A 14,248-nucleotide genomic window follows, 5' to 3' on the forward strand; every position below is an offset into this window, starting at 1 on the left:
CCTTTTTCTGTTTTCCAGAAAGGGTGTTTTATTGAAGAATTTGAAATATTGCATAAAAACATGGTAAGAACTTTACTGAAATTTCCGAAGTTTTGTACATACACTTAACATTTCATACAACTTGACTCTGATACTGTTTTAACTCCTGGTACTGTTTTTATGCTCCGTTACCCTACCAATCACTGTTTGAATTAATGGAAATATATTAAACAGAAAGAACAATATTCACAAAATCTTCATCTTCACCTTTTTTTTTTTAATGATGTTACTTTACTGCTAAATGATGAACAGAAAAATTGAAATAATTGCATTAGGGAGCAAAATGCCCTATCTGCTTCTTTGTGCAGCTTTAATTGAGGAAATATTTTCTCCTTGAGGAGATTTTAAAGAGTTGTTTACAGTTCTCACTTGAATTTCTTTTTAAATACTTAAAATTATTATTTTGATTAATTGATCTATTCAGAGAGAACTCTGCTGCCAATAGCCAGAACAGAGAATGATGAACATTTGGGGTCATAATCTCTGACACCGTCTTTCATTTCACATTTGAGCAAGCTGGGGTTCAGAGACTTGAAATCACTTGTCCAGATGAAAATTTCATCTGAAAATGGAAGTGGAGGTAGGAAGTAAATGGAAGTGTGAGTAAATAAAAGCATATGCATGTGTGTACACACACACACACACACACACACACACGTATATGTATCTCAGGGTGATCCTATTAATTATAAACTGATATTTCTATATTATAATCATATATTCTATAACATAAAGTTTTTTAACCCTTCAGGAACGCTATAGATTCTTCTCTAGTATTTCCTTGTGTGAATTTTTTTTTTAACCAGGAGATTCACACTTTGGTTTTTCTAACATAGATTTGTGAAATAGAAATATTACTTGCTACCCCATTTTCATTAAAATATCTTTCTGATAAAATAATAAAATGTGCTGTGTGTTTAGCCTATCTGCAAGGTGGCGGTGGAATTTATGTTCTCCTATGGAAACTTTGGTTATGGATTTTCACATCAGGTTAGTTCTTCTTTTTTATTCTACAACACTGCAGTCAAACCTCTTCTGAGCCTCTTTGCTTTCCAGTTTGATAAAAATTTTTAAAATATATATTTTTTAAAAGAACATTTTCAAAGAATGCTATTTTCTCCATCGTAAGGAAAAATGAAACTACTGTTTTTTATTTGCATATACATTTTAAAATAATCTTTAATTCAAAATGCATTTATCAGAAAACTTGCTTTTGTGTGTCTGTGTTTTCATGTGTGAAAACAAAATTATTTTAAGTATATAAGGAGTGTGGATTTTTATATATAAAAATGCTTATTAAAAATGGAGTAATTGATTATATTTGCATGACATTTTTTATTCTGATCCCATATGCTCCTTACCCCCCCCCATGGTATTTCAGTATCCGGTGTTACTTGAGGCCTCCTTGATTTATCAAGAGAGTAATATGTTCAAAGAAGTTATCTTCCTTGCTTTGTCCTGGGCCTTTAAATTTATTACATATATCCGTGTTCCTGTGAAAATTTTTGTGTAGTAAGCTGTGTCCTGTCCTTTTATTATGTGCCTAAGCTAGATTCCTAGAATGGAAATTATTATCCAAAAACAATGACCTTGTCAAAGAATTGTTCTAGAAATGTTGTACCAACATATATTCTCACCAGGTGTTTGAAAGAACTCTTCATATTCCCAGGTATTATCACCACTTTGGGGCATTTATAAATCCAAGCACATTAGTGCTGCTATTATACAGGGACTGTGACCCCTATACTTTGCATATGCTCTTTCTTTTCCATCTTTTGCTAATTTTTTATAGTCTTGGTTGTTCTTTTAATTAGGAATTCAGAGTGGTACGTTACTTTTATTAAACCTACTGTTATGTTAACTGAGCAGCCCTGGTAAAATGTTATTCTAAAATTTTGCCTATGGTATATCATAATGATTTTTAATGCATTTCAAATTAGAAATAATACACAGAAGAAAGCCACTAGGCACAATTTTTTTCATCTTTTTTCCTTCTTTGCTTTGATTTTTCTTTCTTTTCCTTCTGCCTATTTTATTTATATTTGTATGAATTGGGCCTTATAGGGTCTTGTAACTGTAGTTCCTTTCGTGACATAGTTTATAAGCACCAACTTCAGAGGTAGGTTTTGTGTCTAAATATAAGTAAAACATGTAATAATCACCTTCTTAGGGAGATGTCTCCTTTTCAGATAAATTAGGAAAGTATTGTTTTATGGAGGTAGATTCTACCAAAAACAAGGAACCAAGATATTGTGTGGAAAAGAGTAGGAAATACAATAAAAGTTCTTGATTTTGATTTTATATCTGTAAACTTTTTGGTAATATAGTCCCCTACTCATCTGTCTTGATAATGTAAAAAGGGTACTACCCTTGGTGGGGGTGGGAGCAGATAAAGCTGCATTCAAATCCTGGCTCTGATGTCTTTTGGGTAACCTTGAACAAATTACTGATCCTCAGCATTTTCTGTAAAATAGCCACAGTTATCTACATCATAGGATTATTGAGAGAATTAAAAATAATATTACAGATAAAAGGTTCCTGACAGATATCTAGTGCACAATAAATGTTGGTTCTTCATTTTTTTAAATCATTTTTTTTATTTATTTTCAACTTAACAGTATTCATTGTTTTTGTACCGCACCCAGTGCTCCATGCAATCATTAGAGAGGGTTCTTTCTTCATCTTAAGGCCTATTTTGTAGTCCTGGAGGATATAGTATTAGAGTGAACTATAATTGTAACTAAGCAGTGTTATAACACACTTACCATTTTCTTCAGTTAAAACCTCTTCAGAAAATTATCGAGCCATCCATGTTTATGAATATCGCACCACCTCCAGGAAGAATAGATCCTGTGACGTAAGTGTTTGAAGTCTTATTTGCACAATTGGATTATGTGACATTTAAAACACTTAATCCATTTTATGGACCATTTTGGTTGTCTTAAGACATAGCCAGAATGGGCTAGACTCTAAGGAAAACAGAGCAGTGAATTGTTATGCTTAATAAGGTGGGAGAAATTTTTGGGTTTCTGGGTATAGCCCTGGCGAAAGGACATGAGAAATTCTGGAGATAAGATAAAGAAGAGAAGAGAGTGCCAGCTTCATGGCTGAAGGAGGGAAGACGGGGTTAGGCTGATAAGGAAAGTTGGCCAGTGAGATATCCTTTTCTAGAAAGAGGTGAGGGACTTCTAAGATCAAAGTGTCTAATAGTTGTCAGTTTTCCTCTACAATATAGTAGTGTTACCTCCATTCCACGCATTCTAATTGTTTTTTTTCCAAATCTTCAGCAAAAAGTTTATGTTCAAAAAATGTCATTAGTGGGGCACCTGGGTGGCTCAGTCGGTTAAGCCTCTGCCTTCGGCTCAGGTCATGATCTTAGGGCCTAGGATCGTGCCCCACATAGGGCTCTCTGCTCAGCAGGGAGCCTGCTCCCCCCTCTCAGCCTATCACTCTGCCTACTTGTGATCTCTCTCTCTCTCTCTCTCTCTCTGTCAAATTAAAAATCTTTATTAAAAAAGTCATTAGCAAACCAAAAGTAACTTAAAATTTGTCAACCAGACTTCAAATTTCAACAGTAAAAATAGATTAAAGAGTGTAATCTATGGGAGAGGGGGGGTGGGGTTATGGACATTGGGGAGGGTATGTGCTATGGTGAGTGCTGTGAAGTGTGTAAACCTGGCGATTCACAGACCTGTACCCCTGGGGAAAAAAATATATGTTTATAAAAAATTAAAAAAGAGGGAGATTTAGATGAACCTTAAGTATTTTTGTATTTCAGAATTAGTGTTCCTTTTTGCTGACCTCTTTGGTGTATATTTTTGTCTTAACCTTAAATAAAAACATATGCTTAGAGCGAAAAAAAAAAAAAAAGAGTGTAATCTATAGTGCTTTCCCAGATTAAGAAATGGGAAAAAAGGGATTGAGGAAATTAGGTATAGGATGGGAATGTATATTCTGAAGTGCTTATTGTCCTATAGTCTCACCAATACTGGGTATTATCATTAAAAATAAATTTTGCCCACTTGATATTGGTCATTTGTTGAAATAGTAAAATTTGAATGTTTTATGTTTATCAATCATTTTCTTTTTTTTTAAGATTTTATTTATTTATTTGACAGAGAGAGATCACAAGTAGGCAGAGAGGCAGGCAGAGAGAGAGAGGGAAGCAGGCTCCCTGCTGAGCAGAGAGCCTGATGCGGGACTCCATCCCAGGACCCTGAGATCATGACCTGAGCTGAAGGCAGCAGCTTAACCCACTGAGCCACCCAGGCGCCCCAATCATTATTTCTTTATCCACCAATGGATTCAGTAAACATTCATTGAATGTCTGCTATATCCCTAAGCCATTGCAAATACTAAAATAAATGAGGCCTGGTCCCTGCCCTCTCTCTGGTAGCTCATGGTTTAGTGTGCAAAGATAACTTGTGAAAAGAAACTATAACACAAATGAGATAAGAAGCTTCCTGCAGGTAAACGTAAGGAACCCTGGCACATAGGGTGTGGGGTAATGATGGGAGGAACATAAAGTTGGGTCACAGCAAATTTATTGATACGAGCTCACTAAACAGAGATTCTGCATTTAATGTTACAGATTATGGGGTTAGAAAAGACTCAATCTGGTTGTTTGGTTGCAGAAACATGTACCAAAAGATGCCCACTTGGGTGGATTGGAAATGCCAGGCCTGCCTTGGCTTAATGTAGAAGGAATGTATTCAAAGGGTTAAAGAGATGGTGATATTGGTGAGGATTTGTTTTTAAGACCTACTCACTCATCCAGGGAGATTCCAGAAGATAGACCTTTCACCATGACTGTGAGAACTAAATTTGAAGGGGAGCCCCACCCTTGAAGAGCTCTGTGATCTTCTCTGTTAGGCAGACCTTAGAGTGGAAGCTGCAGTCACTGACCTGAGAAACCCAAATGCGATGGGAGTGTAGCGTCCTGCAGTGGCAGAGCCCAGTGATGGCACCACCACCTAAGGCAAGATGAGTGTGGTTACTGTAGTGGACAGTAAAGTCAAAGCAGCAATCAGAATAGTTTGACTCATGCAGACCTATAGCATTGGCTAGTTGATCATGATGTTCCTAGAAATAAAATATATAGAAAGCCTCCCCAATTCTTTTTTTTTTAAAGATTTTATTTATTTATTTGACAGACAGAGATCGCAAGTAGGCAGAGAGGCAGGCAGAGAGAGAGGAGGAAGCAGGCTCCCTGCTTAGCAGAGAGCCCGATGCGGGGCCTGATCCGAGGACCCCGGGATCATGACCTGAGCTGAAGGCAGAGGCTTTAACCCACTGAGCCACCCAGGCGCCCAGCCTCCCCAATTCTTAATCTGTATAAGCAGAAAAGTTCTAGGTCAAGTGAATAAAAGTGTGACCTGGATCGTAAAAACAGAGTCATAGCTCCTCAGTCAATTCCCAGATTTGAGCCAGTTTGCACACCCAAAAGCCTTTGAATGTAGGGGAGGCTTCATCCCCTTAAAGAGAGACGCTGGTATGCTGACAAAAGTTTATAATGTTAATCTTTCTCTAAGCTTTCCCAAAAGGGAAGGAGAGCCTTTTACCAGGGTAACTATGCATTAGGGAAAAGGAAATAATCAGACCTTTCAGAGTCTACTGGACACTGGCTCTAAACTGACACCAGTTCCAGAAGATCCAAATGTTACTTATTTTGGCCTGTGCATAAGACAGATCTTGGAGAGTGATAGTAGATTGTCATAAGCTTAACCAGGCAGTGATTCCAATTGTAGCCACTGTACCAGATGTGGTTTCATTGCTTGAGCAAATTAACACATCTTCTGGTACGTGGTATAAAACTGTTGATCTGGCAAATGCCGTTTTCCCCATATAAAAACCAGAAGTAGATTCTTTCAGCTGGTAAGGCTGAGTGATACACCTTTACTGTCTTATCTCAGGTATATCAACTTCTCCAGCCTTATGTCATTCATTTAGTTCACAGGAAGCTTTTTTTTTTTTTTTAAGATTTATTCATTTTAAAGAGAGAGCATGAGTAGGGAGAGGAGCAGTGGAGAGGGAGAGAAAAAGTCCCAAGCAAACTCCACACTGAGCGTGGAACCTGACACAGGGCTCTATCCCAGAAGCCTGAGATCATGATCTGAGCTGAAACCAAGAGCTGGACGCTTAACCAACCGACTGAGCCACTCAGGTGCCCCACAGTTTACAGGAGTCTTGCTTGCCTTTCCCTTATACAAGATATTACACAGGTCCGTCACAGTGATGACCATTATGCTTATGGGACCTAGTGAACAGGAAATAGTAACTAATCTAGACTGTCTGATAGGACATTTGCATGTCAGAGGATGGAAAGTATTCTAAAAAAATTCAGGGGTCTTCTACCTCATTGAAATTTTGAAGATTCAGTGGTATGGGGATTGTCAAGATAATTCTGCTAAGGCGAAGGATAAGTTGTTCTATCTGGTCCCTTCTACAGCCAAAACAGAGGCACAACACCAGTTGGGCCTTTTTGGATTTTGGAGACAACATATTCCTTATTTGGGTGTGCTACTCTGGCCCATTTGCCAAGTGACCTGAAAAAAAATTATTTATATAATAAATGTATCTTCTTCCATCTCATATCTCCTTCTCATGTAACATAAGGTCTATTGACTTTATATTGTAATATTTAAGTATTGTTAAACTTATAGCATACTATTTTTTAAGTTTCAGGATATTAAGAAGAGTAAACATCATCCAAAGACTTTTAAAACATTTTTTATTTTGTTTTCTCAGTGTCCCAAGACTTGATAGTCTTTTCTAGGGAAGAGGCTAATGAGGTTTTGGTTGTATGCAGGATAGTTGTATCATGTTAGGTGGAATTATGACCTGTTAATTGTTCTCATTTGGAGATTAAATATGTTTTAAAGAGATGCTTATGGGGGCCAGGTTGGCAAGGGGTGGGTTGACTTGTGATGATTACTTTCACATGTCAACTTGACTGGGCCATAAAATAGAGATTTGTATCTAAAGATTGGCAGAGAGGTCTGGGCTCAAACACTGTCTACTTCTCTTTAGAATTCCAGGTCCTTACCTCCTTTTTCATCCCTGCTGCTCATCTTAGTAGTAAGAGTATTCAAAAGAGCACTTCTGTCAGGATTTCTGACCTTTGTCATCTTCCCTAGCTCTACCCTTTGATGGTTCAAGGTAGACAGGTGAATTTACAGTCTAAAAGAGAGAATGATTCAAAAGTGATAGCTACCACTGATTTTAGAAGTGTGGTTTTGTATAATTGCAATATTTAACATTATAAACATTTTGCAGAAATGTTATTACACCACAACTGATAGAGTATCCAGCATTCCTATCCCCAGACCTGAATGTTACTGTTGGGACGCCAGCTGTAGTGCCCAACCAGTCGTCTGTAGTGCGACTTGAAAAACTTCAGCAACAACCTCGGGAAAGGTAAATACATACATACATACATGCATACATACATATATACCAACACAACCCAAACAATCTTCATCTTATTTATGTGTTAGTGGGACATTATTATTATTTTTTTGCATGGGGGGCATATGGGCTTTAGGTATTTGTTTAGAAAAGTCAATGTTTATTGACTCTGTAATGCATATGGTGGTTCACTTTGTTGTGTCCTATGAGTCCTTCAAGCTATCTTTACTCTATTTCATTTTTTTTTCTTTTTGTTCTTCTGATTGGATAAATTCCTTTGCCATCTCTTTGAGTTTTCCAGTACTTTCTTCCACATCATCTAGTGCTCTTGAGCCCTCTATTGAATTTTTCAGTCCAGTTATTGTGTTCTTTAGCTCTGTGATTTCTATTTGCTACTTTTTTATATTTTATATCTCTTTGTTGCAATTCTCACTTCATTTATGAATTTTTCTCCTGAAAAATGAGCATCATTATGACCATGATTTTGAATTCTTTTTTTGAAAATTATTTATTTATTTGAGAGAGAGAGAGAGAACAGAGTAAGTGAGAACATAAGTGAGTGGGGACAGAGGGAGAGGGAGAAGCAGACTCCCCATTGAGCAGGGAGCCCCATGCGTGACTTAATCCCAGGACCCCAGGATCATGATCTGAGCCGAAGGCAGACACTTAACCTACTGAGACACCCAGGTGCCCCTCATTATATTTCATTACAGCCTGTTTCTAGAGTTTTGTTTTATTTATTTGTTTGGAACTTAATGTTTCTGGAGTTTTATGTTGCTGTTCTGTTCTCGTTGTTCTCTTTCTTCATTTACCCTCACTCTCTGTGTTGGTTTCTGAGCACTAGATGAAACTGCCACCTTTCCTAGTCTAGATGAAGTCGTCTCATGGTGGGAAATGAGAAGGAAACTTATCAAGGAAACCAGCCCAAGATTTTGGCTGTCTCTCAAACCTTTGTGATTGTCCAAGCAGCTTTCCTTTTTTTCTTAATGGCTTCCAGTTGTTGAGAGTGTGTCAGAATTTGTCAATATTCCAAAGAGGAAGATTTCCGCATCTAGATTCAGGCTGACTGGAAGCTGAACCTCAAGTCACCTCATGGGAAAGTATGTATCTAGAGCCCTTTCTTGGAGAAACCAGGAGAAGGGCTTTCTTGCCTGCTCCCTTTGTGCCCAGCTCCCTTAGGGTGTAGCCACTAGGGTGGAAGTCATTCCTGCACCCATTGAGAACTGCTTCTTTGTGTGCTGAAGTTCCGTGGGACTGTCACCAGTCCAAGCCCCATTGGTTATGATAGCCAAACAATCTAGGGGCCCATCTCCTTGGCAATGGCCACAAAGTCTGGGGTGCCAGATGTCTGTATAAGCTCCTTCCAGGGAGATACTGATGATCTGGATTGGGCTAGAGAGAGGAGGAGATAGTGTCTCTGGGCTTCCACAGGTCTCTAACAAGGGTTGCAATCAACCCCTGGATGCATACTCAATTAGAAGCCTGACCTCCAAATAGTAGCTTTTAAATACAGTAGGCCTTTTTGGAGACTAACTGGGAGATGAACTTATTTTTGCACTAATTTCTTCTGTGCCGAGTGCTGAGCAGATAGCGTGGTAAATCATAGCAGACCTATGAAAAACTTTTTATTTTTTCTGTAGCCTTATGGGTCTTGTGGTCACAACTGTGTTAACTGTATTAACAGAAATAGGTGTTTTGGGGGCCTGTCCCTCAGATGGGAGTCTTGAAAGGTGGGGTGCTATGTGTGTTGTCCAACCCTTTTTCTCGTCAGGGAGATGCTGGGAGTTGAGAGTTCTGTCCCGTTTGTATGACACTGTGCCAGCGATGGAGTTTCTAATATGTGCCTCATCCTTTCTCAGCTGTTTTGATGTGTGTATTTTCTCATTTGCATGATGTATAGGAGTTGCTCAGCCTATTTCTCGATTTCTTTCAGAGAGAATTGCTCTTTGTAGAACTGTAGGTACCATGCATACTTGGGAGGAGGTGAGTTCAGGAGCCTGCTTACCATCTTGAGTTAGAAACTTCAAATTTCTTTAATGTCTTGCCTAATAGTATGCAACCGGATCCTCATAACTGCTTCCACATTTAAACACAGTGGCTCCAGCTGCAGAACTTCTGCTTATATGGCTCATAGTGACAGTGACCGCTACTGCTCTCATTTCTCTCCTGTAGCTTCACCAGCTGATCCCTTCTTCTTAGCAAAATGGGTCCCAGTGAGTCATCTTGCCATTGTGTTCACTGACTCTACATGTATTTTTCTTGCCTGCTTTCAAAGTCAAGAGTTGTTATTCTGCTCCTTATTCTCTTCTTCTTATAACTACTCTGGAACTTGGTGCTGATAGTTTTATCTTACTCAGTTTTATATGGAATTAATTTTCCTGATATTTTTTAATAGGAGATATAGTTTAGAAAGCCTCTTGAGCCTCACAGAACTCCCACTATTAATGTTTTCATTTAGTGTTTAAAAATATGACTTGCTTTCTAGGATTTTCTGGGACCATGCCAGTCAATGTCTCATGTAAATGGCAAGGGTGGACATCCTTGTTTTTGTTCATGATCTTTAAAGGCTACACTTCTAACATTTAATAGTTAAGAGCATTTGCTTATATAGGTTTTTTATATATAGATATGCTATACCACATCAAGTAAATTATTCCACTTTGTTCCAGTTTTCTAAGTTTCTTTAAAACCACAAATGGATGTTGGATTTTTGCCAAATGTTTTTTCTCCTTTAATCAGTTAAATTGTATTTATGTTTTCTAATTTTAATGTCAAAATATCCTTGTATACCTGGAATAAATCTAATTTGTTCATAATATATTATCTTTTTTCTATATTACTGGATTTTTTGTATTAAAATTATATTTTTAACATTTGCATCTATGTTAATGAATGGGATTATTTTTATAATGTCCTTATTAGAGTTTATCATCAAGGTAGTAATGTCCTCATGAAATGAATTGGAAAACATTCCCTCTTTTCTATTTAATTCTTGTCGGTTACATCTTAAGATGACCAAAGCCTTTTTTTTTTTAATTTTTATTTATTTTTTAAATTTCTTTTCAGTGTTCCAGAATTCATTGTTTATGCACCACACCCAGTACTCCATGCAATACATACCCTCCATAATACCCACCACCAGGCTCACCCAACCCACCCCCACCCCTCCAAAACCCTCAGATTGTTTTTCAGAGTCCAAAGTCTCTCATGGTTCATCTCCCCCTCCAATTTCCCCCAGCTCTCTTCTCCTCTCTAGCTCCCCATGTCCTCTGTGTTATTCCTTATGCTCCACAAATAAGCAAAACCGTATGATAATTGACTCTCTCTCTGCTTGACTTATTTCACTCAGCATAATCTCTTCCAGTCCCATCCATGTTGATGCAAAAGTTGGGTATTCATCTTTCTGATGGAAGCATAATACTCTGTAGTATATATGGACCACATCTTCCTTATCCATTCGTAGGTTGAAGGGCATCTTAGTATTAGAATTCCCAGCAACAGCAATCAGACAACAAAGAGAAATAAAAGGTATTCAAATTGGCAATGAAGAAGTCAAGCTCTCTCTCTTAGCAGATGACATGATACTTTATATGGAAAACCCAAAAGATTCCACCCCCAAACTACTAGAACTCATTCAGCAATTCAGTAATGTGGCAGGATACAAAATCAATGTACAGAAATCAGTTGCTTTCTTATACACTAACAATGAAAATACAGAAAGGGAAATTAGAGAATCTATTCCATTTACTATAGCACCAAGAACGATAAGATACCTGTGAATAAACCTAACCAAAGAGGTAAAGGATCTGTACTCGAGGAACTACAGAACAGTCATGAAAGAAATTGAAGAAGACACAAAAAGATGTAAGACCATCCCATGCCAATGAATCAGAAAAATAAACACTGTTAAAATGTCTATACGGCCTAGAGCAATCTATACTTTTAATGCCATTCCGATCAAAATTCCACCAGCATTTTTCAAAGAGCTGGAGCAAACAATCCTAAAATTTGTATGGAATCAGGAGACACCCCAAATTGCTAAGGAAATGTTGAAAAAGAAAACAAAACTGGGGGCATCATGTTGCCTGATTACAAGCTTTACTACAAAGCTGTGATCACCAAGATATCATGGTACTGGCACAAAAACAGACACATAGACCAGTGGAATAGAGTAGAGAGCCCAGATATGCACCCTCAAATCTATGGTCAAATAATCTTTGACAAAGCAGGAAAAAATATACAGTGGAAAAAAGACCATCTCTTCAATAAATTGTGCTGGGAAAATTGGACAGCTATGTAGAAGAATGAAACTCGACTATTCTCTTATACCATACACAAAGATAAACTCAAAATGGATAAAAGACCTCAATATGAGGCAGGAATCCAACAGAATCCTAGAGGAAAACATAGGCAGTAACCTCTTTGACATCGGCCACAGCAACTCTTTTCAAGATACGGCTCCAAAGGCAAAGGAAACAAAAGCGAAAATGAATTTTTGGGACTTCATCAAGATCAAAAGCTTCTGCACAGCAAAGGAAACAGTCAACAAAACAAAGAGGCAACCCATGGAATGGAAGAAGATATTCACAAATGACAATACAGAAAAAGGGCTGATATCCAGGATCTATAAAGAACTCCTCAAACTCAACACACACAAAACAGATAATCATGTCAAAAAATGGGCAGAAGACATGAACAGACACTTCTCCAATAAAGACATACAAATGGCTAACAGACACATGAAAAAATGTTTGTCATCACTAGCCATCAGGGAGATTCAAATCAAAACCACATTGAGATACCACCTTACATCAGTTAGAATGGCCAAAATTAACAAGACAGTAAACAATGTGTGTTGAAAAGGATGTGGAGAAAGGGGAACCCTCTTAAACTGTTGGTGAGAAGGCAAGTTGGTGCAGCCACTTTGGAAAACAGTGTGGAGATTCCTTAAGAAATTAAAAATAGAGTTTCCCTATGACCCTGCAATTGCACTACTAGGTATTTACCCCAAAGATACAGAGGTAGTGAAAAGAAGGGCTATCTGTACTCCAATGTTCATAGCAGCAATGGCCACAGTTGCCAAACTGTGGAAAGAACCAAGATGACCAAAGCCTTTTGAAATTTCTTGGATTAGAAGCTAAATTCCTATTTTTTCTTTTGTTCTGTTGCAGAAAATATCATGTATATATTGAATAATTTATTGTGTGTGTGTATATATATATGTATATACACACACACACATATATATATTAAAACTTTAGATAATGAGACCAATATATATATTAAATAACTTCTAAAACTATATATAGCTTAAATAAACATAATAAGACGATGCCTAGATATTTATGATTCAGGTTAAGAAATACAACATTGGGGCACTTGGGTGGCTCGGTTGGTTAAGCTTCTGACTCTTGGTTTTGGCTCAAGTCATCATTTTAAAGTCGTGAGATTGAGCTTTGCAAGGGGCTCCATGCTCAGCATGGAGTCTGCTTGAGATTCTCTCTCCCTTCCTCTCTCCCTCTGCCCCTTCCCTCACTTGTATACTCTCTTTCTCAAACAAACAACAAAATCTTAAAAAAAAAAAAAATGAAAGAAATACAATATCGCTATATTGGGAGTCCTAGCTATAGCAGTCACACAATGAAAATAAATAAAAGGCATCTACACTGGCAAGGAAGAAGTTAAACTATCACTAGTTGCAGATGACATGACACTTTATATAGAAAATCCAAAAGATTCCACCAAAAATTGTTAGAACTGCTACATGAATTGAGTAAAGTTGCAGGATGCAAAAATCAATATACAGAAATCTGTTGCATTCCATACATCAATAATGAAACAGCAGAAAGAGACATCAAGGAATCAACCCCATTTATAATTGCACCAGAAACCATGAGACACTTAGGAATAAACCTAACCAAAGAGGTAAAAAAAAAACCTGTACTCTGAAAACTATAAAACACCGATGAAAGAATATGAAGATGAAACAAAGAAATGGAAAAACACTCCATGCTCATGGATCAGAACAATGAACATTGTTAAAATATCTATGCTACCCAAAGCAATCTACACATTTAATGCAATCTCTATAAAATACTAAATGCATTTTTCACAGAGCTAGAACAAACAATCCTCAAATTTGTAAGGAACCACAAAAGACCCCAAATAGCCAAAACAACCTTCAAAAAGAAAAGCAGAGCTGGAAGCATCACAATTCTAGACTTGAAGTTATCTTATAAAGTTGTAGTGATCAAGGCAGTATGGTACTAGCACAAAAACAGATACATAGATTAATGGAAAAATGAACCTACAATTAAATGGTCAATCTTCAACAAAGCAGGAAAGAATATCCAATGGAAAAAAGAATATCCAATGGAAAAAAAGTCTCTTCAACAAATAGTGGGAAAATTGGACAGCAACATGCAAAAGAGTGAAATGGGATCATTTTCTTAAAACTGTACCCAAAAATAAATTTAAAACCATTTAGAAACCTAAATATAAGACAGGAATCTATTAAAAAAATCCTAGAGGAGGGGCACCTGGGTGGCTCAGTGGGTTAAGCCACTGCCTTCGACTCAGGTCATGGTCTCAGGGTCCTGGGATCAAGCCCCACATCAGGCTCTCTGCTCAGCGGGGAGCCTGCTTCCCCCTGCCTCTCTGCCTACTTGTGATCTCTCTCTCTTTCTCTCTCTCTGTCAAATAAATAAAATCTTAAAAAAAAAAATTAAAAAAAAAAATCCTAGAGGAGAACAGAGGCAGTAACCTCTTACATTGGTCATACCACCTCCTTATTAGATATGTC

The 14,248-nt window shown here is 37.5% G+C and overlaps 1 protein-coding gene across 1 annotated transcript in view; it reads left to right on the forward strand.

The window, feature by feature from the left end:
- C2CD6 (C2 calcium dependent domain containing 6) overlaps nucleotides 1-14,248 on the forward strand; it is a 143,157-nt gene that overhangs the window by 55,114 nt on the left and 73,795 nt on the right. The window contains exons 6-9 of the mRNA XM_032860072.1: nucleotides 19-63; nucleotides 961-1,029; nucleotides 2,817-2,896; nucleotides 7,315-7,455. Coding sequence (XP_032715963.1) covers nucleotides 19-63; nucleotides 961-1,029; nucleotides 2,817-2,896; nucleotides 7,315-7,455 — 335 coding nt within the window. The remainder of the gene's footprint in view (nucleotides 1-18; nucleotides 64-960; nucleotides 1,030-2,816; nucleotides 2,897-7,314; nucleotides 7,456-14,248) is intronic.

This window comes from Lontra canadensis, unplaced genomic scaffold, assembly GCF_010015895.1.
Source record: "Lontra canadensis isolate GAN:19392208 unplaced genomic scaffold, GSC_riverotter_1.0 scaffold18, whole genome shotgun sequence".
In the NCBI taxonomy this organism is placed as follows: domain Eukaryota; kingdom Metazoa; phylum Chordata; class Mammalia; order Carnivora; family Mustelidae; genus Lontra; species Lontra canadensis.